Source organism: Alexandromys fortis, unplaced genomic scaffold (assembly GCF_014885135.2).
Source record: "Alexandromys fortis isolate MF-2015 unplaced genomic scaffold, M_Fortis_MF-2015_v1.1 scaffold_40, whole genome shotgun sequence".
In the NCBI taxonomy this organism is placed as follows: domain Eukaryota; kingdom Metazoa; phylum Chordata; class Mammalia; order Rodentia; family Cricetidae; genus Alexandromys; species Alexandromys fortis.
Genome location: NW_026067966.1, coordinates 9338909 through 9363348, shown reverse-complemented (window position 1 = coordinate 9363348; position 24440 = coordinate 9338909). Strand labels below are relative to the sequence as shown.

At 40.5% G+C, this 24440-nt stretch overlaps 1 protein-coding gene across 2 annotated transcripts in view; it reads left to right on the top strand.

The window, feature by feature from the left end:
• Ccnyl1 (cyclin Y like 1) overlaps positions 1 to 24440 on the top strand; it is a 33628-nt gene that overhangs the window by 6188 nt on the left and 3000 nt on the right. Inside the window, exons 2-8 of one of the 2 annotated variants that reach the window (XM_050154181.1) lie at positions 7458 to 7532; positions 8961 to 8995; positions 12596 to 12696; positions 15029 to 15064; positions 16693 to 16744; positions 18171 to 18290; positions 21770 to 21936. In XM_050154181.1, the coding sequence (XP_050010138.1) occupies positions 7458 to 7532; positions 8961 to 8995; positions 12596 to 12696; positions 15029 to 15064; positions 16693 to 16744; positions 18171 to 18290; positions 21770 to 21936 (586 nt within the window). The remainder of the gene's footprint in view (positions 1 to 7457; positions 7533 to 8960; positions 8996 to 12595; positions 12697 to 15028; positions 15065 to 16692; positions 16745 to 18170; positions 18291 to 21769; positions 21937 to 24440) is intronic. The other variant, XM_050154183.1, reaches the window with a different exon arrangement.

Here is a 24440-nt window from a genome sequence, read left to right as displayed (position 1 = left end):
AGCTCTTACATATTGTTCTAACCCATTTCTAATATTCTGTGTAGCCCACAAGCTGGCTTACCAGGGAGGATCTTAACCTGCGTCTGTCTGGAGCGGGAGAATCATGGCGACTCCTCTACTAAGCTTGTTTTTCCCAGCATTCTCTTCTGTCTACTCCGCCTACCTAATTTTCTGTCCTATGAGGGCCGAGGCAGTTTCTTTATTATTAAGAAATCACTCCCACATCATTTGTAAGAGCTATAGAAAACACAGATAAGCCATTTTTATCAATATTTTGGTGTTGCATCTTCTTGAACCTTCCATATGCCTGTAAATAAAACATTTTCCTTTATAAAACTGAGATTGTGTGTGGTGCTTCCTGTCCCCGGAATAATGCTTCATCCCCAGAGCATGCTCCAGGAAGACAGTGCACAGTGCCCTATGGCATGTTTTTTTATTAACTTCTTAGTATACCATTGAATAGCTGTAGTATCAGATACACCAGTCTCATTTGGTTAGACATCTTTCATAGTGAAATTATGCCTACTCTCATAAGATAAAAACAGATTTTGATGATTGGTGTGTTCTACCTCTGGATAGAATTCAGGTGGTATATTTAGTCTTACAATTTAGTGCCTTATGATGTGTCATTGGTGTTAAAGGCATTTAGTTCTTATGCCAGACAGTTTGATGGTAACACTGATTTTTTATTAGTCATTAACTCTCTGATTAGATTTATGATTCTTAGTAAACTATCTCATGTCTTTATTTCTGAATAGCTGCTGCTCTGAGAGGTCTGTCAGTAATGCTGATCTCAGATGACAAACCGAGGAGTCTAGAAATAGAAGAAAGTGAAAGATGCCCGGCTGGTTTGAGCACCCTGAAACGTGTGTATTGAGCACCTTGAATGGCTAGGCAGTGGTAGAAAAGGAAGTCCCTCCTAACTCTGAGACAGCTGGGAATAGCCATTAGTGAGCTAGGAAGAAAATCAGAGAGAGCAGTGATTGGGAGAGGGACAGTTTCACACTGAGGTGATGAAAGATGACGTAATGTGTGAACTTTGCTAAAAGGGAAAGGAAACAATAGAGGGTGAGGGGAGAGTTCCCTGTAGGACAGGTCCCTTGAGAGCTTTTTATATGGGACCAAACTTGGTGTCTGTAGATGACAGAAAGGAAGAGACACAGTAGAGAGACTGGGATGCCCAAAGAAAGATGGTGGATTAGGCCTTTATATGCCAAGTTGGCCTTGACAACAATGTGAACTTGGGTTGTATTGGGAAACCACTGGAGAATTATACACAGGGAAACAAGTTCTTTGTGAAAAAGATCAGATTAGTGGCTTTGTGCACTTTGAATGCACTATGATGTATGCAAGAGACCAGCTGGGAGTCTGGCAGTAATTTAGGGAAAACCAGTGGTGACTTGAACAAAAAAAGCATTATTGCCTAGGGAATAAACTAGGCTGGCTAAAGGCAATGAAGTAAATAATAAAAAAGTAACAAAGATGAATGGACAAGTGACAGAAGAAGTACAGGTGATCCTTACACTTCACACATGAGAGAAATGGAGTGAAAACTGCAGCTCCTCCTTTGGGGGATGGGGAAACCCGAAAACTCGACAAATATTGGTGAGGGTATAAGGAAAGTTATATTCATATATTGCTGTTTTAAATGCAGAATGATTTGATTCCATGAAGGGGAATTTGGCAATAATCTAACAACATTGCTAGTTCATTTAACCTAGAAACCCTGCTTTAAGGAATTTATGCTAAAGATGTGTATACCGTCATGTGAGACAACATATTTTCAAAGTTCTTGCTGTATTATTTTCATTAGGATGATAGGCAGCAATTCATATGCTGTAAGAGGCAGGTAATATAAACTGGCATATCTACATGGTTATGCAGTTGTATCTATAAAAGTAAGCATGGACCTACAGGACCATAAAATAAATCAGGGATTTGTTTAGAGCCATCTTCAGGGTAGATTTCATGAAAGGGATTGGGAGTGATGTATGGAGAACAGCAGGGAAAATATATATTCAATTATAAAAACACTGGAGTTCTTGATCTTGTGTAATGATGTATATGCCCTATTGTCTGGTGTTGGCCAAAGCACATACGTATTTGCCTAAGAATTACTTTGATATAGATTTTCCAACGAAATGGCAACATTTACTTGTTTGCTTCTGTGGGTGTGAAGACTTTGTAATGTGTTGTGTGTGTCCTGTGCACTTCATTTTATCCTCTCAGGGTTTTGAATTAGTACAGGAATTGTAGCTGGTTTACAGGTGAGAAGACGGCTTCTAGGAAATATAAATCGAGTATGCTAAGGTTTTGACAAGTAAGAAATGTTCAATCAGGAATGTGATTCCAGTTGTGTAACATATCAGCCTAGAACTTAGAGAAGAGGACTCAAAATGGGCTTCTTTGGATGTCATCTGTCTTCTGTTTTCTTTTGAGGCTGTTGAGCTTTGATGTTCCAGCAGTAATGTTGAGGAACATACGATGAAGTGAAGGTAGTAATTGTGTAACCTAGAAATGATCTTCAAAGTTTAAGTAAATAAAATCCTCTCAAGAAATAGACTAAGGAAAAAAGTTTCAATATATGAATGATCACAGCCATTAAAACATAGATTGAGATTTAGGGCAGGCAAATACTGAGAGCTGGTGGAGGGGCAGGCGCAGAAGTGGAATGGTTCATTGGAGGCTAGGGAAGCTGGGCAGCAGTGACCTCTAGATTGAGGACCCTCCGCTGAGGTAAACCATGTAAAGTGTAGACTCTGATAGAGTCATCTGACAGTGCAGTTGTGAATTTTGTAATGTTTGTGTTCAAAACCACAAAACTAGTACAGCACATGCATGTTAAGGGGTGATGGGGCATGTCAGTAAGTAGACTGTCTTTAGACGGGTACCCAGGAACTGCTGACATACTCTGTTTAACTGTGATACATTGAAATTGCTATGTTGGAATCAACTTCCCCCACACCTGAAATGTGCTGTTTCTATCTGCCAATGTCTTGGTCATTGCCTTCTTTAGTATTTTGATAAGGAAATTTTGTGATGGATTATGATTGTGTAATGTTAATATTTTAGCTTTCAGCACTACATTTAGTTATTCTAAGTTGAGTGGATTTTTTTAGTATTTTTGATAGGTGATTAAGGTGGATCATACAAGGTATAGATTCTTGGTCTGGAGGAAAAGCAGTTTACCTACCATTGGTTTCAAACTGAATCGCAACTTTAACTGATAATTCAAAAATGGTGGATCTTAATCATAATTTTATCATAATCATAATTTGAATCATAATCCTTGTCTTGACTTATTTGTCCTAGTTGAGAGCATTCTTAGAGGTTTCTTTGTGAAAGATGTGTCCGTTATGTGTGTGTATTACATGTTCATATGTGACAGTCGGGGAAAGGGTGCTCCTGCTCATTCCTGCTCCACCTATTTAAGACATCCAGGGTCTGCCTGTCTCTCTCTACCTCTCTATTTCTGGAACCACAGATGCAGTGTTAGGTGCTGACTGTCCATGAGTGCTGGGGCTCACACTCTGGTCCTCATCCTTGTTCATTGAGCACCTTTATCAGCTGAGCTGTCTCACCAGCTCTGCTTACGTAGAAGATACATGGTAATTGGTGTGTTCTCATTTTCCTAAATCCAAGTGTGTGTGCAGAACGTGTGTTTATGGATCCTAATGCTTTGGTCTGGAGTTGGTTATTTTGCCTCTGGTACACAGTGAGTTGAGTAGTATGACTCACCAGTGTCTCCATGGGCTCCAGGGAAGAGTTAAGGGAGTACAGAAATAATATAGTTTGTGTATAGGGCCACTGTCTACTGGCTTATTTCCATTCTGTATAAAATAGCAGCATGTGATGATTATAGTAAGTGGAAAGTACCTAGGACATGGAAAACTATGGTAGCTACATAACATCTGTATTTTCTCAAAACGCTAAGCAAATTGGCATTGAAACCCTGGTGTATATAATTCCTATAGGCTTTATATAAGTGATTTTTTAAAAGCTGATCAATGTGAAAATATTTTAACTATGGGAGAGTGGCCAACCTGTAACCAAATATATGCAAGCTAGAGTCACAGTAACGTTCCTCATTCACAAACGTCAGGAATCTTTTTAAGTGTCTAAAACTAAGAGAGCAGTGAGAACTGACATAATTGCTAGTTACCTCATACACCTCAGCCTGTGCCTTCACTTCTTTGGAAAGCTGTATCATGTTGTATATTGCAGCCATGAAAATTACCCAACTATGAGCCCACATTTGAAGGTCTTTCTTAAAGAGATAAGCAGCATTATTTAAAAATACAGTGTACTAAAAAAAAAAAAAAGTACTGTGTACTCATAAAGACAGAATTTTGTGTCTAAATCCCCGATACTGGACTGGCTAAGCTAGAATGGGAATAATACTTGCTGTATCATTATACATTATTCAACAATAAATACTTTGAGGGTGGGAGTGATTTTCTTTAATACAACACAAGTTGTGAGCTGAAAAGAGATTTTGTGTTGTTTAGAACTGATAAGAGGTTTTGTTTTCTTGTGGTTCAGTACCCAGGGGCAGGTATCTAAGCACTGAGCTACACTGTTTTTAACTTTTTGTAAAAATCTACAAGAAACATAGCTGAAAGTTCATTATTGTGAGTATATCTATTGGTAGTTTTTTTTTAATGAAGCGTTATTTTAGCTTCTGCTAATTTCTGTTGCTAAGGAAGACTTTTATCCATCTCATTTTAATGTGATCCATAATACTGATTAACTGTTATTTATTATTATGCATCAGTGGAAATCTATCTCAAAATCAGTGTGTACTCACAAGGAGTTCAGAGGGAACTAAACTAAGTTTCGCTTGACCTGTGAATTCTGTGGTCTCAGAATGGGTTTTGGTTCATCTCTGCTGAAAAGGCTTTCCTCCCGGAAATCACTGCGTCTCCTAACTAGCTAATGCCCTACAGCACATTTGTCTTGAGAGTTGTGATAGACTGGCCATCCCTGGGACATGTACCCACTCCAAAACCTTCTCTCCAAGACATGTTCTTGATTTTATCACAACCTTAGATTTTGTCTTTAGGTCCAAAATTGTACATTATCATTTGGCTTTTTTAAAAATGTATTTTATGTGAATGTATGTGTACCTGAGTGTATGTCTGTGTGTGTGTGTGTGTGTGCACATATGTGTATCCCAGGAGGCCATAAAAGAGTGTTAAATGTCCCGAAGTTGTTGTTACAGGCCATTGTGAGCTGCCCAACAGAATGCTGGGAACCAAATTAAGGTCTTTTACAAGAACAAATGCTCTTAACTGCTGAGTCATCTCTCTAGCCACTCTATTTACATGCATGTTTTAAACAGTCTTCTTTGATTTCATACTTAATTTTCTTGTACTCATGAAATTCCTTAGATTTTCTTTTTTTTTTTTTTTCCAGATCTGGGGATCAAACCCAGGGAAACACTGTACTGACTGAGCTATATATGACTTCAGCCCTATCTACTGAAATTTTATAAAGAACTTTTATTGTGACACAGAGACTGCTACATGATATAGCTATTTCAAAAGCTATTTTTAATAGTGTGATCTGCAAGCTACATTTTAATTCAAATGGCAATATGTTTGATTTTTAGGAGGAGGTCGTCCTCTGTCGCTTTAGAAACAAGCTTTAGATTAGACCAGCTTAGATCTCTGCCTGTCACTTCATGCACACATGGCTTTGTTTTCCACGTAGCGAACTTTGTTTCACACTTAAAGATGTCAGAAAATCTTACAAGTAATTTTGAGGGGGATCCTTTAGAATAATTCTCTTCAGCTGCTACACGCCTTTAATCTTAGCCCTCTTGAACCTGAGGCAGGCAGAAAGATCCAAGAGTTCAAGCCAGCTCAAACTACAATGTGCGATATTATCTCTAAGTAAATAACTTAAAAATAAAATACAGTAGGCGATTCAAATTCCTGTTCCACAAGGACGTCCTGAATTACGTTTATGCAGGACTCCGTGCTTGTTGCTTGGAGGAAGGAAGGTGGTTCTAAGTGTATGTATTTGTGAAATGCCGAGCTAGACAGTAGTGCTGGTTGAGTAGGGCTATTAGAGTTAGGTTTTGTTCTTGGGGTGTGTGAAAAGTGCACGTGCCCAAGGAGGCCAGAAGAGAGCATTGGGTCCCCTGGAGCTAGAGTGATAGGCGGTTGTGAGCCACGTCATGTGGGTGCTAGAAATGGAACTTGGATCCCCCAAAGAACAGTATGCTAACTGCTGAGCCAACTTTCCAGCCCAGTGGAGCTGACTGTTAAAGTGTGTATTCTGTACAAGCCAAGGATGTAGTAGGTACACTGTGATTCACCACTAAACCCCTTTTTCAAGAGTAGAATGTTGGCTGGCAAGACTCAGGAAGTGTTGTCATACCATTTCTCTGCCCCGATCCTGTTCCAGTTTCTGACAAGACCGGTTAAGTGGCTTGAGATGAGCATTGCTCAGAAATGCCATAGTTTTTTCCTTTCTCATTACAACTTTCCTGATTCCCTGTGATGGCAAAGTGTTCATTATGGTTAGTTTAGAATCTGTCTTCTGCTGGGCAGTGGTAGTGCATGTCTTTAGTACCAGCACTTGGGAGGCAGAGGCAGGTGGATCTCTGCGAATTCAAGGACAGCCTGGTCTACAGAGAGAGTCCCGGGACATCCAGGGCTACACAGAAAAACCCTGTCTTGAAAAACAGAAAGCAAACACACACACACACCTAGAAACAGAGAGAGAGAGAGAGAGAGAGAGAGAGAGAGAGAGAGAGGAGAGAGAGAGGAGAGAGAGGAGAGAGAGAAGTCTGTCTGTCTTGTGGCCTTGGTTAAATAGATGATCTCATCTTGCTCCCAAGGTAGGTTGCAACAAGAAGTGAGTGAGTGCAGCCTAAGAGATTGAGGCCAAAAGTTAAAAATCAGTTTGTATCCATGAAAGTTAGGTGGGTTAGGCCATTGATTTTTATGCAGCCTTACATCTGCATGATGGCTTGCTTCCACATAAACAGCTAACTAAACAAGTTCTCTTGTCTGATGAAATTAGAATTCATCAAGTGGTTAAAGAATGTTTTTAAAAACCTGATGTCTTTGTTGTCGCATATTTGATATATTGAGCTGTGTCTGACAGTAAGTTGACTTGAGGCTAGTTTGGAAACTTTTAGTAACATCAGCACATATGTTAGATAAGTAGGAGGGATATGTATATATATATATATATATGTATGTATATGATTCTATTAAAGTTTCATGAGGTTACTTAGGAATACATTTAAAGAGTCTAGGACATAGTAGTTTTCACATGGAGAGAGATTCTGCAGTTTTCTATAGAATTTTTGTTATTGCTTTTATTTTCTCATGTTCATGTCTGAAAACCCTTCTCCTCAAAGTTAGAAGTGTTAATCATGATTTTCAAAACCACCTTCGCTTCTTCTGAGACAAATAATCATGTCTTTCTCTTTCCTTCTGTAGATTTAGCTTTGGAATCAAATCCTTCTGACCACCCCAGGGCAAGCACAATTTTCCTCAGCAAATCTCAGACAGATGGTAAGACACTTTTCCCCACTGAGGAAGGCCTGAAAACCATTTCTGTTCAGTATGATGCATTATTGGAAATATTTCTTGGAATTTATACACTGACTTAAACTCTTAATGTACTTATATTTGATATGTGACGATATGCTTTGCTCTGACATCACTCTTTCAGGGACGGCCTGCGGATTTTGTAGACACACTCCCACCTTGTTGCAGTGCAGACACGTGATTTAGAAGTGGTGTGGATTTACGTCTGTCTGCCTCTTTCCTTCTCTTCCTTAATCCAGTAGTGTGTTTTAAAGACAAATGACACAGTTTAGGGTTCTGTTAGATTTTTAGGTGTAATGCCAAAACAAATGTGTTATATATGGTCATTTTGACCCATTTCATATAGTGCCACACTTCTGTAAGCCTGTGTCACACCCAGATTTATGTGACTCAAAAATTTCAGGCTATTTAAAACCTCTTTGTCTTGTTGCAGCAGAACTTAAAGCAAACATGTCCTAATGTTTCCTAGAAGGTTTGCTGGTATGTGAATTTTCTATCTTGCTTGCTTTAGGTTGAGAGTCTGAACTGTGGAATTCTTCCAGACTATTTTCTGTAATGTTTGGTTAACCTCCTCCCACTGTTGACTGTGAGAAGTGAGGATCCTACGGTAATACTGGGAATGATGCAAGTATGCAGCCCGTGTTAAGAAGAGGGTGGTGCTGCAGGCCTGCTTTTCATAGCTTGTCGAGTCTGCCTGTCTTGAACTATTGATTCTGGTTAGTGGTGCCGTATCTCTCTGTGCACATGTGGAAGCTCTCTTAACTGAGAGGTGGCAGTGCACACCTTTAGTCCCAGCACTCAGGAGGTAGAGACAGGCGGATCTCTGTGAGTTCCAGGACAGCCAGGGCAACACAGAAAAAACCCTAAAAAAAAAAAAAATAATAATAAAATAAAATTTTTAGCTGTACCTGCCCCCCATTAGTGGGAAGGAGTATGTGTCTTAAGAGTACAGTCTAGTGTTCACAGAGGAGACTGGGGAAATGGTGTGGCCAAGGCTCTTTCTGGAGTGTGTGCCGTAGATGTCCTGCTCGGTTAGTGTAGCACACTCTTTTGAAACGCTCTTTCAGGTAGGCTTAGTGCTGGATGTATGACAGATGTTTCTATTAGCCGAATCTCTCACCTGCCCTAATGTAGTTTGTCATTTTCTTTTGTATATGAAAATTCTTGTTTGTGCCTACTACATTGTCTACTAGGTTAAAAATAAAATTTAGTTTTTCAATATACTTTATGCAGTTTATTTTGACAAATTTATTTTGTTAGAACTATTTTTTTAAGTAGAATTGAATTTTATCTGACTTTGCATGTTGGTAGTCCATCAGATAAGTAACAGCTACTTTTATTTTTCTGTGGCATTTGTATCAGAATTGATCAGTTAATTTTTTTTATTCTTAGTGCGTGAAAAGAGGAAGAGCAACCATTTAAACCATGTAAGTAAATAGTTTGAAACTTAAGAAATTGGTTTTGAATTGCGCCTTCAGTGATACAGTGGGTATGCAGTGCTGTTAGTGTAGACTTTCTGTACATTTTCTACAGTCTCCTCGCAGATAATGAATTTACCTAGGGAAGTCTGACTTAATACCATTTTTATTTTACTTACTCACAGTTACATAACATGGTTATCATACAGAGACATGCCTGATTTTTTTTCCTTTTTTATCCTGCATGCATATGTGCACATGCATACATGTGCTGACTGAATAATGATAGAGTTGTTCTTTGTCTCTATTTTAGGAACCACCTATTAGTAGTGCTTTTTGCTGCTTTTTTTTTTTAAAAAAATATTTTGTAGGCTTAGATTTATTAGTGTAGCTTATGGCAGTTATAAGCCAGCAAAAGTAGTAACTACAATTATTAAGTTTCCAGTCACCATCAAGACAAAGTTCCCTTCACAGTGATGTTACAGGCATTGCTCAGAGATTTACTTCTGCTATTGTCTAGTTCCCAGAAGGAAAAGTTTGACTATCTGGACAGGAGTGCTATGTCCCCTGCTGTGTATTGGTCGGAACTGGGAGTGTGTCCTGAAGAGGGCAGCAGCGGGGAGCAGAAGTGGCTGCTCTGAGTTGAATAGAGGAGTCTGTCTTTATCCGGAGTTCAGAGTCTGACCTGATGGGGGCAGTGTTTGGTGTTTCTAGCCAGTAAGTTGCTGATTTGCTAAGTGAGCCCCTGAGAGAGTAGGATTAGACTGAATCTAATGAAATGTTTTAGTATTCCAAAGACAAGCCAGTATACATGCATGATGAGAAACCATGTATATGGAGGCGGATGGGTGAAGCATCACCAGAAGGTCTATATTTTATTTTGACTTCATTTTTATTCCCGTCTAAGTTTTTTGTCAAAATTAATTGTTACCATGTATATGCTGTTATTCCTTAATACAAGTTGCACTTCCTTATTTGAAATCTGAAACGTTTTGAGTGCCAACCTCAAGTGGAAAATTCCACAGCTGACCTCATGAGATGAAGTAGCAGGCAAAGAGCAAAAACTGACAAAGTTACCTTTAGACTGCTTGTGTGTGAGAGGAGCACAGACTTGGGTCCCATCCGCAGGAAATTCATACATACATATGTATATATGTGTACACACGTGTGTGATTGCATACTACATATTTACGTACATGTGTGTCAGTCTTCCAAAACCCACTATCTTAGTTCGGGTTTCTTTTGCTGTGATGAAATACTATGACTAAAAGCAATCTGGGAAGGAAAGGGATTGTTTTGCCCATCATCATGGAAGGTACTTCAGGGCAGGAATGGGGCAGGAAGTGTTGTAGGAAGCTATGGAGAAGTGCTACTTACTTGCTAGCTCTCCATGGCTTGCTTAGTCTGCTTTCTTATAGCACACAGGACTGTCAGCCTGGATGTGGCACCACCCACAGTGAGCCAGGCCCTTTATCATCAATCATCAATTAAGAAAATGCACCGCAGGTTTGCCAATAGGCCAGTCTAATGGGGATGGTTTTCAATTGAGGCTTCCTCTTCCAAAACGACTCTAGCTTGTATCAAGTTCACAAAAAAAACACTAGTCAACACACAGTATTTTCTGTCCCAAGGAATTTTGATTTGAGATCTTCAGCCTATAATAGTGACCCTAAAAGGTATCTTCCATTGGAATAAAAGCTTTCAATGAAAATCAGTTTCCTTTTTCATGTTGTATTTACCTTTTGGGCTTATAAAAGTATGTACTTTAACACACAGGTAATAAAAGTGCACATAGTAGCTGAATAGCTTAAGAAACATCACAGCTTTAGATATAATTGAAACACTTCTGGCAGGCTGGAGAGATGGCTCAGGTTCAGAGCACAGGCTGCTCTTCCAGAGGTCCTGAGTTCAGTTCCCAGCATTCATATGGTGGCTCACAAACATCTATAATGAGATCTGGTGCCCTCTTCTAGCCTGCAGGCAGAACACTGTATATATAATTTTTAAAATCTTGAAAAGAAATAAAAGAAAGAAAAACACTTCTAGCTTGAAAAAAGTCTTTAAAATAGTACTTTTCAAAAACAACACCTGGGGCATTTTGATATGGAGCAAGTGTTTTTAGAAAGAAACAACCCGTTTTATCTACCATGTGGGTATTACTGATTGTGAGCTTCTAGTAGTTTTCTATGTTCTGTTCTTTCAACTGTGTCTTTTGCCTGCCCCGTTTTCCATGTGTCTATGAGAAAGTACTGATGGGCAAAGTGATAGTATGGTAGGAATCATTAATTACAGGAGTAAAGGAAGGCGCATCTGAATTAGTGTTTTTTTGCTGTTTTCTAAGAATGTTAAGTTTTTGGTATTCTGTTTTAAAGAATGTTGCTGTTGATCTTCATTCAGTGACACTCTTTGACCATGGACTATATGGGTCTAACATACTTTAGGCTGTTCCATTGTCTGATATGGCTGTATTCTTGCAAATGAATGGATACTTCTAAAGTGTTTTAAAGACTGTTGAGAGGGCTCAAAGAGTCGTCTTCTTCCCAGTGACACTGTAGATAGTTCTTCACTAGTTTATGTCTCTGGTAAGATTCATCTCCCAATTTATAGTTAATTTTTCAGTTCTAGAGTTGAACCCAGGGCCTTAAGCTTACAGCTCCAGCACTATAATTCTTAACTAATAATTCTTCAAATATTTTTACCATAAGCTGTTAAGATTGTGTGCTCAGCACTTGGTGGTAGGGGTATTGAGAGTCCTTCTCTGGAGAGGCTTAGATTTGTATGAGGGGGATATCCTCAGGCAGTTTAGGGTACCCAAATAGACACTTTCTGTGGTGTGGCTGTTGGCAGAGATGTGCTAGAAGGTAGGTGGGGTTCAAAGACAAAGAGGGGGACAATGGCGTCTGCAGCAGGAAGGTGCTGTGATGTGTGCTAAACGGCTAGGGGAGAGTCCGCAGGAAGGTGCTGTGGTGTGTGCTAAACGGCTAGGGGAGAATCACACTTGAGTTTGCGTTTAAGTACCAGGTGGCAGGCACTGTGCTTGCACATGACATGAAGCCTTCTGTTCTCAGATGTGAGGAAATGCTAACGCTTAAGGGAGTGGGCTTAGAGAAAGTTGTGGCCCCTGGCTTGTTGGCAGGTGAGCAGCCCGGCACACCAACTCTGACTTCAGAACACTTTCAGCCACAAAGATACTTAGTGTTCATCTTGTATTTACTATAGTATGATGATGCTCTTGAAGGCATTGTATTTTATTAAAGTGATAGTATAGAAGTAGAAGCTGCCTTTTGTTTAAGAAAAAACACTGAAATCTTACTTAAAACTTTTTGTACCACTTATAAAGGAAATTGATAATAGGTACTTCACAGGTTTGGTTTTATAGGTATCATACCAAGAGCTGCATTTTACAGCCCATTCCCCAAACGTGATCTGGGGACATTAAAAGCCTCCAGTGGTTTCCCTGCAGAGCCACACATGCTGCTACACCAGCCAGTTCATAGACTGTAAAAATACATTAATGCTTTATCATTTGACCTTTTAACCAAGGAAAAAGAGCACATTTTATAGGTTTAACTTACTGTGACATTCTCTTCTATTTCCCTTCCCCTTCAGGTATCTCCAGGGCACCTTACTAAAAAGTATAGCTCATGCTCAACAATATTTCTAGATGACAGCACAGTCAGCCAGCCTAACCTTAGAACCACAATAAAATGGTGAGTACAACTAGGCTGCCCAGCGCTGAGCAACAGACCCCTCTGCTAAAAGCATCCCAGCCATTTTTGGTGATTTCAGTCATTTGCTTATCTATTAAGCACCCCGTTCCAAGAAATGGGGGTCATTAGATACTGACTTTTAAGGGACTAAATGTCAAGTTTCAGCCTCCGTTGTATTCAAACTGCATGGTGGAAAGGGGAGCCCGGTAGTGAGAAGTCCCAGGGAAGTCTGCAGCTGTGGGTGCCTCTGCCGTGGGACACAGGACACGGCAGCCTCATGTATAGGTTATAGTTGAAAATACCATGGAATACCCTAAGATGAGTTCAGATTGATACAGTAACCCCCCCCCCCCCAAAATGCAGAGCTTCTCCCATTGCATTGGAGTTTTCCAGGCAGTGTTTCTTGGGTATGTTGTTAAATTTTGATTTTTTTTTAATTAAATGTAGTTTGGGAAATGCTTGTTTAGGGTGTTGTGCCTTTTTCCCTAACTTTACCCCTTAGTCTCAAATAGTAATCAACTTATAAACCTAATTTTGTTTCTAATGTACTAGCATTTTAAATTCGTTTTGGCCAATTGTCAGTAATTTCTTCATTTAAAAGCTGCAAGTTCTTCTTCATCATCATGTGCCTCTCCTTTTATACTCACCACAGCGTTGAGATTAAATTGTGTGTTAGCAAAACCAAGCCCCACTTCTCAGTCTTCTGTTAAGTAAAGACTGAGTGTGTTGGTATTTGCAAAAAACTCAGTCTGTGAGCAAAAGGATGATTGAAGTTTCATTAGAGTCCTGAGATCACTTCGAATTCAAATGATTCTGCAGCTTCTATATATAATTCAGTACATATATAATTCAGTACATATTTTCAAACAGCAGTGCTGTCAAACTAATCGGCTCCATGCCCCTCCCCCAACTCGATGTAATCTAATAAGTTTTTGGAAGCTACTTTTGAAGGATAGTTTTAATTTGTCTTCTTTAATTAAATTCTAAAAATGGAGTCATTTACATATGAAGTCAACCAAGAAAATTAGAGCAAATTGACTTTTAGGAAAGATTTTGAAAAGTGTTTTATTATAGGCAATAATGTATGGCTTTCAAGGAGATTAAGAAACCATTTTGACTCACAACTTTTTCCCGTATACATGCCTGCAAATGAACTTGGCAGCTCATATCCCAGCAATTGGGAGGCTGAGGTGGCAGGATTCAGGAGTTCCAGCTCATCCTCAGCTACATAGCAAGTTAAGGGCCAGCCTCGGCTACATGAGACCTTGTCTTTAAGAAAAGAAAAATACATGTCTGTGAGCACATGCATTTTCGTCAATTTGCCTTTCCCTCAATTCCTAGTCCCTTTCAGGCATCTTTAAGGAGGGAGATGCATGTGAGGTACTAATTGCACTGTCAAAAAGTGTCCAGGCAGGTCCTTTGACCTTAACCATAGCCCCTTGGCAATCACCCTGGGAACCTGAGAAGTAATGTTGATGCCCAAGTCGTGCCCTGTGCCAATTGCTCGGACTGCAGTGGGAGGCAGCGTGGGAGCCACTGCTTAATGAGAATACAGGACTGTGGCCGTCTGCTCGGGGGGCCTTAGCTGCATCAGTTCTCCCTTTTCTGTAAACGTGGTTGTTGTGTGAGCTGTCATGTAAATCTAAAATCTTAGTGGTCCTTCTCGGAGCCAATTTTGTGTGTGATTTTAAAATCAGTCTGAGGGTAAACCGGAAGCACTGTAGAAGTATCCATCTTCGATGTCAGTAATGTTACAAAATCCAAATTTTTAAATTTAAAATATATATAACTACTTCTAAAATTCAGATTTGCCTTCCCTCAAATATTTCGAGTTTTGTTTTAGCTGGTAAGGGCAGATGGAAAAAAAAAAAAAACTCTGTTCCCTAGTTCCCATCATGTGTGGCAAGCTTAGGAGTAATACATGTCTGGAGGGTGTGTCTACTATTGATATTTCACTTCAGCGACGTTAGAAATAGCTGCCATTACTGCTGCTGCGCTGTACTGTCGGCACTCAGCCGCATCTACTAATAATCACACAGAGGTGATCTTAAACGCTCTTATCCCGTATGCAGGGCTTTTCATTGCTCACCGTAGGGAGCTGATCATTTGTGGTGACTAACTGGATAACGAACTGAAACCTGTGTACAAATAGTGCACCTTGCACAGGACAGATGACAGAGTACACATGATCATAATCAACTAGCATGCCTTCTCACAGCATGTTGTCAGTTGTGTAAGAGTTCTTCATGGATTTCAGGGCTTCTGGGAAGGCCAGCCCTGCTTAAAAATGATAAAATGAATTACTTCAAATAATTTTTCTTTCCTTCCACAGTGTGACCTTAGCAATATATTACCACATAAAGAACAGGTGAGCTTCTTAAAACTTGTCTTACTATTGTACCTAATTACCTCACATAATACCAAATATACTACTAAGATGGAATGTGGGTATCAGACTCTGTAGAGCGCTTTTATTAAATATTGATATGAATCTCTTATTACAGTTTCTTGTTCTTAAGATCCTTTAAGAGCTCTTAGTTATTGAAGGTTCTAAAAAGTATGGTTTTCTTATATCGATACTTGCTGGTTTATATATATTAAAATTAAAAACATACATTGTAACAAGCACAGTACTTTTCAAGCTTGATCCTACTAATTTTTTAAACCAATTTCTTGTTATGTCTGCATGCATTGTAGGATGTTTAACCATGTTACAATTGTCCACTCCCATTGTGACAATCAAAAATCACAGCAAAGAACCACCTTAACATAATTTTTTAAAAAAAAAAAAAAACTTTTTCTGCATCAAAATATTGAGAGAAGATACATCATTTGCATTCTTACAAATCTCTTTAACGTATAACTTAGTAGAAAGACAAGTATATTTTCATGTTTCTCTCTTCCCTTTCATCTGTTTTGAAGAAGCTAGAAGCCAGTCCTTTATTCACATACATTTAAGAGGAAGTTATTTTTAAAGCTTTTAGATTTTTCTGATACTCTCTAGTACTACACTAAAGCTCCATCAGAATGCTTCCATGGTAATAGTTTATATTTCACGGTGAGCTGTTATATTACACTCTTTGAATCTTTAGTATATAGTTCCATGGCATGTCCTGTCATAGGGCAGTAATGATCACCTTTGTGAGCACTGGAAAGCTGTCAGGCATGTATCACAATGCACACGTCCCCAATCTCGTCTTCCAAAAGCTTGACAGCTTGAATTTTATCATGACAAATTATATTTTCCTCAAAGTGACAGGCCCACTACATCCATCTTTGAGAGTAGTTGTGGTTATTCATAAAAATGATATTCTGTAATAAGGAGCTGGTTGAGTTCACAGGCAAATCACAAACACTGCGCGTGAAAAAGAAGGGTCAGGAGTTAGTGACATTAGTTTCCTGCTTCATCAAAGGCTGAAGAGCTCAGCAGCAGGATTATAAAACACAAGTCCAGTGGCAGTGGAGAAGGTAACAAGGAGTGTGCACAGCGCACGGCAGTGAGGAGCAGGCAGTGCTCTAATACGATGGACAGTCGGGGCCGTGTGCCTCCTGCTCGGGGGACTCCTCATGAGTCCACAACTGCAGAGACGCAGTGCTTAAATATGTGGGCTATTTGTCTGCTCAACCTTTAAGTAAAAAAGAAAAAGTGATGTTTTAAAATAAAAAGGGCATCTAAGTTTTAATTCCTAACTATTTAAAGAAGCATGTGCATAATTTAAAAATAAACATAATGCAGAGAGCTAAAGAGAGGCAGAAACTTGTGAAACTTAAACTCCATTCATCTTCACCCAAGTTGTCAGTTGTTGACTGATTTGGTTGTTGACACCACTAACTGGTGTAGATGCTGCAGAACTGAATAGGAAGAGGTTTGAAGATGGAATCCAGGAGGAATTGTAAACTGTTGCTTTATTAAAGGCTGGGCTTCTATTTCAGCCCCTACGTTCACAGTTACTAACTAAGACGCTAACAGCCTGTGTTACCTGTTTAACTTTATAGGGATGCAAATAGATCCCTGGACATTTTTGATGAGAGATCACATCCACTCACAGTAAGTACCTGTTTGCTTTGTTTTTTAAGTTGTATTTTTCTTTCCTAGAGCTGTGTTTATTCCATGCTTGTCTTTTGTTTTTGCGATTGATAGTAAGAGAAAGTTGCTCCTAGATTGAGTAAGGAGCCTTGTTTCATGACTGTGATAGAGAACAACAGGCTTGCTGCTATGTCAAGTGGTGACCTAAGGGGGAAAAAAAACTGGATTGTCTAAATATCAGAAAACCCAGCTTTTCAACAGATCATCTTCAGTAACATCAAACTGTATAAATATTTGTAAATCAATTCAACAAATATGTACAATCTCTCAAGAAAACTAGGAAACTTTAAATCAGTTAAAATGGTATAAGCCTGGTGTGGTTGGGTATACCTGTATTCTCCATACCTTGAAGGCGGCAGCAGGACAGTGATTTGGAGAATAGCCTGTGCAACACAGTAAGACCCTGACTTGAAAAAGAACCAAAGTAATCAATCAGAAAGCAAACAGCCTATAAAAACTTAAGAAATCACTTCCTCAGGCATATGTGGGCCACTCTTGATATTTAAGAGTTATATAGACAATTCAGTGTTAAGAACCTATAGTTACAGGAAACTTTTAAAAAAATTTTTTTTTCAAAGTTCATTGTAGACAGATATGACCCTTGTGAAATATTATTAGGATTAGTAAAGTTTCAGCATAAAAAGAATTGAAAAAGTTAAGGAGGAAAAAAGAGGGGTATACATTTTTTGAGCTTATGCTTGTGTGTCTTTTTAATAAATTATGAATGGATGTGGATAATTACGGTACAGCCATATATTGCTTAACTGTGGGTACATCATATGTGTTAGGTGATTTCATTCTTCTGCCAACACCATAGAATCCTTGTCTCAGATGCCTACAGTATCACTTGTTGATATTCTATGGAACTGATACTATATATTTGATCTGTCATTGCCTGAAATGTCCTCATGCCAATTGACTGTAAGATCCACAATGTTTATATTAAAAAAACTGAAAGTCACTGGGCATGATGAACGCACACTTTTCAGTCTCCAAACTCAGGAGGAAGAGGCAGGTGGACCTCTAAAATTCAAGGCCAGCCTGATCTACATAGTGAGTTCCAAGACAGCCAGGGCTACAAAGTGAACCCTGCCTCAAAACAAACATACCAACAAAAAATGAAATAAAAAAACTAAGTCAAACCACCTAGGCCAACAAAATGGCTCTGCAGGTAAAAGCACTTGCTGCCAAGCCTGAGGACATGTCTGACCCCATGGCTGTGCCTGTCCACACACATATATACAAATATACATGGTAAATGCTTAAAAAGCAGCTGTAGTACCCAATTGACATTATCTTGAAGAACATGTGGGCACAATGTAAAGACTGCTATCTTAAGAATACTTAAAATGTCCTTCAGTCAATATTTATATTGTTTTTTTTTCAGAGAGAGAAAGTTCCAGAGGAGTACTTTAAGCATGACCCTGAACACAAATTTATTTACAGATTTGTCCGTACACTTTTTAGCGCTGCACAGCTGACGGCGGAATGTGCAATAGTGACGTTGGTAAGCTATTCCCTTCTGATCAAGCTTTATTAGAAAGTTTGTACCCAGATATGTTTAATCCCTGGAATTATCATAAGAACTTTAGTAAGAGGAATCTTCTCAAGGAATGCTAAGACACATATCTACATTTAGCCTTCATTATGGTTTAAAAGTTGCCATTGCTTTTATTATCACAAAGCATTTTCTGATAAAGGCAGTAAGAGGGAGTTCCCTTCCATACCTCAGTACACATACAGAGGACACGTTAATGGCGCAGTGACAGACTCAAGTGGTTCATGGAAACGGGATCAGTGCAGTTTAGGGCACAGGCCAGGCTGCAGCCCCAGGTGCTTCTGTTGTGTGCTGTGATTGATCTCTGCCCCGTTCTTTGTTCTTGGATGATGGGTGCTCCCCCACCTCCGCTGCCTTGTGTCTGCCTATGAAGTTCCCAGGTGTGTAGCACCAGTTCTTAGAGAGACTTTGTGACCTTGCTGAGCTGCAGCTGTGGCCTGACCTTTGTGTCACCCATCCAGAAGGCCTAGAGATCATTTTGAATAACGGGTGCTGTTCAAGTGGTTGGAATTCTACTGCCCCAGCAGTAAATTCATAGTGAAAAGTCAAATGTGTGGGCCTGAGGAAAGAGTCCTTAGGTTGGTCCTACTGCTTTAGCATCCAATTGACTCTAATGTGTGCCTGAGTAGAGGCCCAGTGGACACTTCTGCCGTGGAGGTAGGGAATGCAGGGTGGAGACTGGTGGGAGGGGAGGGTGGGTCCTTGTAAATTTTAAATATACAGGACTGCAGAATGAATTTGAGTCAGGGGTAAAGACTTTAAAATATTTGTTGAAGTGCAGAGAATGTTTACAGTAAAATGGACAGCCCTCACAGATCTACCATCAATATTTAGAAGATGATTCTGTATAGGAGGAGGCCAAGCACACCAGGAAGAAATCCGGGAATGAATAATAGAAGTCAAGATAATTATGTTCCCACAATGGCAGATGCTGTGAGGCAGAAGTGTGCACCATTGTAGCACGGGGCAGAGTAGAGAGCAGAAGGGACAAAAGTCTTGCCCTAAGAGTGTATATTCTAGGCAGGCGGTGGTGGTGCACACCTTTAATTCCCAGCACTTGAGAAGCAGAGGCAGGTGGATCTCTATGAGTGCCAAGAGGCTCCAAAGCTACACAGAGAAACCCTGTCTCAAAAAACAAAAAATAAAAACAGTGCATATTCTAATGAAGAAGATCACAGGTGTTTTTGCAGTCTCAGATTGTTGTTGTATGCCATGAAAATTGAGTGTGGTGAAGGCTAGGTGACCAGAGAGCTTTCTGTTTAGATAGGAGTGAAAGACCTCCTCAGAGAAGTGGCATTTGAACAGTGGCCTAACTGCCAAGAGGAAGGCAGGCTGGGAGCACCGCCAGAACTGATGCGAGAGCATCCTATGTGCTCAAGGAGAGCAGGGTGGCCATGTGGTGGGCGTGCGGACTAAGGGAATCGGGAGAGGAGATGCCAGGAACAATTCCACAGGGAAACGGTTCCAGGTTGACTAGTAACTTTTGGTAAGTCTTGAGCAGGGGGGAAATGATCTTAATTTAGGGGGCCTTCCTGTTTTTGGAGGGGTAGACTGTAATTGGAGGCCAGAATAGAGGCCAACCGAGTGTTAGGATGCATACAGGCAAGCATTGGAAAATGGCCCAGGATAGGAAGTTATCAGGTTTCCATTGACGATAGCAAGAACACGTACTGCTTGCAGATTGGATAGGGTCACATAGTTTGGGCTTCTTCAACTAGACATTGGAGAGTTGGAGTAAAAACATATTTGTTTGTAAGTGAAGGAGTGATGAACATGGCTGGAGCTACTTTAGAATAGTGATAACAGCCAGAGGCACACCCAAGTGTGTGCACTAAGTAGTGGGCTGGAGGTGATCCCCAGATCCTCATGATCTGGGGAGCTTGAGAAGCCGCTCTTGGGAGTGTGGTGAGTGGCATCAGAGCAATCTAAACATGTATGTTGAACTAGATCTCTGGCAGGGGGAAAGACTTCAAAAAAGAAAGCCATTTGGGGGCAGGTGTTGTTCACAGTGGGATGGAGTCAAGCCTTCACATAGAAGAGCTGGCTTTAGTTGGGGGAAAAGACACGGGAGGGCAAGTGTTCAGCTGTGTGATGGCACCTAACATACCTGTTGGGAAACGGCAGCCAAGCTGTGCAGTGCTCCAGTGCTCCTTGACTGTCTCTGAGAGAGACTCATTCCGTGGGTACTTGGCAGTGCTGAGTGTGGATGGGAAGGTAATGTCACTGAGAACATGCAGTGTTTGGTGGGCAACCTTCCAAAATCTGAGCCATTAGTCTAATGACCTTAAGACAGTGACTGACTCTTAAAAATACATTTGTTTCCCTTTTCATCTTGATATAAAGCGCTTACATACCTTTATGGGGTGCCTTCCACATCAGAGCTCAGCACCTGGTCTCTCCCAACTGTAGGATACAAATCTTTGTCATTCTCCAAACAGATTGGCATTAGCATTTACATATGTACAGTGTTTTTACCATTGTCACTAATCTAAAGTGATTTTTAAAGCAAATATGGGCTGAGCAGGGTGGCTCATGTATGTATTCGTTGCACTTGGGAGACTGAAGCAGAAGGATCACAAGTTCAGAGCCAGTCTGAGCTACTTAGTGATACCCTGCCTCACAAAGCAAGGAAGGGTTATATGCAAACACTGCCATACACACACACACACACGCCATATATATACACGCACTCACACGTACATATGTATGTATGTATGTATGTGTGTGTATGTATGGGTCTTAAGCATTTTTGAGCCTAAAAACAATCTCCCTTGGATACCAAGGAACAACTGATGCCTTTCAGAGAGAATTTTGAAGTAACAACTCGTAGCTTCCTCCACAGTCTTCACTAAACTCAAGTAACTTCACCCAGTTGGTTATAGCAAAGGCCTTAGATAGGTTTAGGAACACTCATGAGAATGGCTCACAAACTGCTGGCCACTTTAAGAGTTCCGAGGATAAACTGGCAGCTCCGTACCACAAATTACATAAGAGAGAAAATGGCTTCTTGGCAGTGATAATGGAGAGGGAGAACTGAGGTGTAAAAGACCGCCCTTGGGTGCAGGTGATTCCTCATAAAGGCACTGTGCCTGTGGTGCTGTCTGCCCAGTAGCCACTGGGAGGCTCTCTTGTCCCCCTTCCACACAGGGTTACTATGGACTGAAGACTGGCAGCTGTGAAACCATGTACAATTCCATGGGAGAGACTTGGGTTACTGAACAGCCCGAGTCTGCACTGGCCTGCTGGCTGCTCTGCAGGCATGAAGATTATAGCTCTCTTCAGGACGCCTGTTCCTAAGGGACAGGGTAGGCAGCAGAGAAGTCTGACCACCTGCTGAGGTCTCTGCAGCACTGCCTAGTAAAACACAGAGGAGGCCTGTCACTCATAAACGCAGCTCTGAACTGAAGACCAGTGCTCTACTTTTGCAGGTTTACTTGGAGAGACTCTTAACTTACGCTGAGATCGACATTTGTCCCACTAACTGGAAAAGAATTGTTTTGGGAGCCATTCTTCTTGCCTCTAAGGTGTGGGATGACCAGGCTGTATGGAATGTGGACTACTGCCAGATCCTCAAGGACATCACCGTTGAGGACATGTGAGTTCGTAAGGTTTCGCTGAACTTCCTAACCGTTTTCTAGTACTCTTAATTTGCTCCCATAAAGTTTTACATAAAACTTAAAGAATGTTTTTAAAGGTTGTTTTAAACAGTCAGTGGAAACAGACATAAAATTATTCTTTCAGTGCAGCTGTGTAACAGTCCGTATTTTCTTTAACTGATGTAGTATTTATAATGTGTTTGATAAACTGAGAGGTATTTTTCTTGTGACTTTGGTGACCTTTGCAAGGACAACGTAACACTTTTGCTTTTTAAAATCCACTATTCTCTCCCATTTTAAGGGGGCCTTGCCTAGCTTTTGAAATGTATCTGTAAGCGTTCGTGTCTTAGAGCCTCTGGACTTGTGCAAGGCTGCAGCTGTAGCCTGAGTTTCCTTGTGTAGTCACTTCTGCTAGACCTACACTAACTTTTTTTTTTTTTTTTTTTAAATCTGAGCATCTGTAACCGAAATTATGAGGTACAAAAGTAAAAGTTTCTGGAGCTGCTCCTGCCTCCTCTCCATGTGGAGTGTTTGTTTTTAGAAACTGGTCTTGACTGGCTCGGAAGCTCCAGGATTCCTCAGGCAGGCAGTCCTAGAAGCAGCTCAGGGCCTTCCCCAGAAAATGAGCACCCTCAGCCCCTGTCCAGTCAGAGCAGCCCTCTGCAGGCCCAGAATTGCTGAGAGCATGGCCTTAGTGATGGCCACTAGCCTGGTGCTGGAGTGCACCATGGGCTTCAGTCCAGTACTCATGCAGTGAAGGGAAGGCTGTGCAGTCTGCAAGCAAGAGGAGAGCCAGAGCGGTTTCCTGCAGCTCTGACAGTGAGAATGTCTCTGTGGGGAGTACTTAAGAAATAGCATAGTGATGCAGAAACTCCTTGATTATATTGACCACCACAGGAAGATCAGGATATACAGAGAGTAATAGAAGTTACCTATTCCTGTAGTTAGGACCGTCACTCAGAATTACCAGACTGTTTATAACTCAAGTCACTAAGGGACCACTGTTGGCAGCAGCTGGTGAAAATGGCCACGTCCGTTGTGGCACTGGTAGGTATCTTACCAAATCTGAAACAGAGGGACGTACTTTTGGAAGTCACCAAGTCACTGTGTCAGTCGTCTACAAACTGGTCTTGGGAAGAAGCAAAATATGTAATATGTACTACGAATGGCAGCTGAAAACATCTAAGACCTAAACTCCGCTGCCAGGGGCTCTAGCTGTAGTTGTAAGACCAGAAAAGATGCGGCCAAACATTTGGCTTTCCCCAGTAGTGAACGCAGCACTGCACTCTGTGAGCAGAGAAGCACCAGGAGCTCCTTGCTAACAGTCACCTTTTGTTTAGGTTGAGAGCCAAAGAGCAAGACAATGAGGCTGATACGCATTTGTCTCCTCTTGCTGCTGGCTATTTGTAGTGCCTTTATTTTTTTTAGTGTAAATTAAAAGCTAAAAATCAGTATCTATCAGATTTTCCTCAAAACTTTCCACCACGTATGTGTCTTATTAGGATATATTTCTGTTTTAAAAAAACAAGTTAACTAGGCAGCTGCTGCTCAGAAAATGTGCTGTGCCGGTAAAAGGTTTGTATTCAGCCATGTAAGAGAAAAACAACAACAGAAACCCAGAAGGTGCATATTCTGTTGGCATAATGCTTTTCTTCAGTGATGAAGCCTCTATTAATAGACATGCTAATCCCATGAAGGACTGTATTTCCCCACAGTTAAGATGTATTAGTGAGGAAAGTATCAAAGGAGAGTGAAGTACGTTTGTTCCTGAGCAAATTAAGTCTTGATTACCTGATTATCAAAACATTATCTGATTTACATTTCTATAGGCTTATTGCCATGTGAACAGGAAATTAATTTTGGAAGTAGACTGTTTAGCTTTAATTTTAACAAATGAGAAAACCTTATTTTTACCTACTTTCTGTATAGAATGAGACAGTGAAAAGAATTTAGAACCAAGAAAAAAATCTGTACTAAGACAAGCCCCTGTTGGGTTTGCTTAAGTATTTATAATTTGTCTATAGTTTCTTCAGGGTTATGACTGGTGAAGTTTACTCTCATTTTGTGTTTTTTAAACCTTCAGCAAGGTCAGTGCGGTCCCACACGTCCCCCCGTATTGAGCTCACCCCTCTGTGCACACTGTCCTGGCTAGGGTTTTATTCCCAGCACAGGAACAGGTTTGTTAGTACAGTGTTCTAACAGACATAGTGTACTGAAGTGGGCTTAGTGTGGCCAAGTCGTCTGTCTTTGATCTCTCTGCTGTCCAGAGTTTAAAATGAGTATCGTGACTGTCGTAGTGACAGTTGGTCACCTTACCGTAATATCAAGGTGAGCAAAAACTTGCATTGTGCCCTTTGACATAGATAGCCCCATGTGCCGGGGCGGGGGAAGGGATTTCCTTTCCCATCCAGTGCGGCTTATTTATTTATTTATTTATTTGAGATGAATCCTTGTTGCCTCAAGAGTTTTTCCCCCTCAGAGATAATAGCGTGGCTCTCGATGG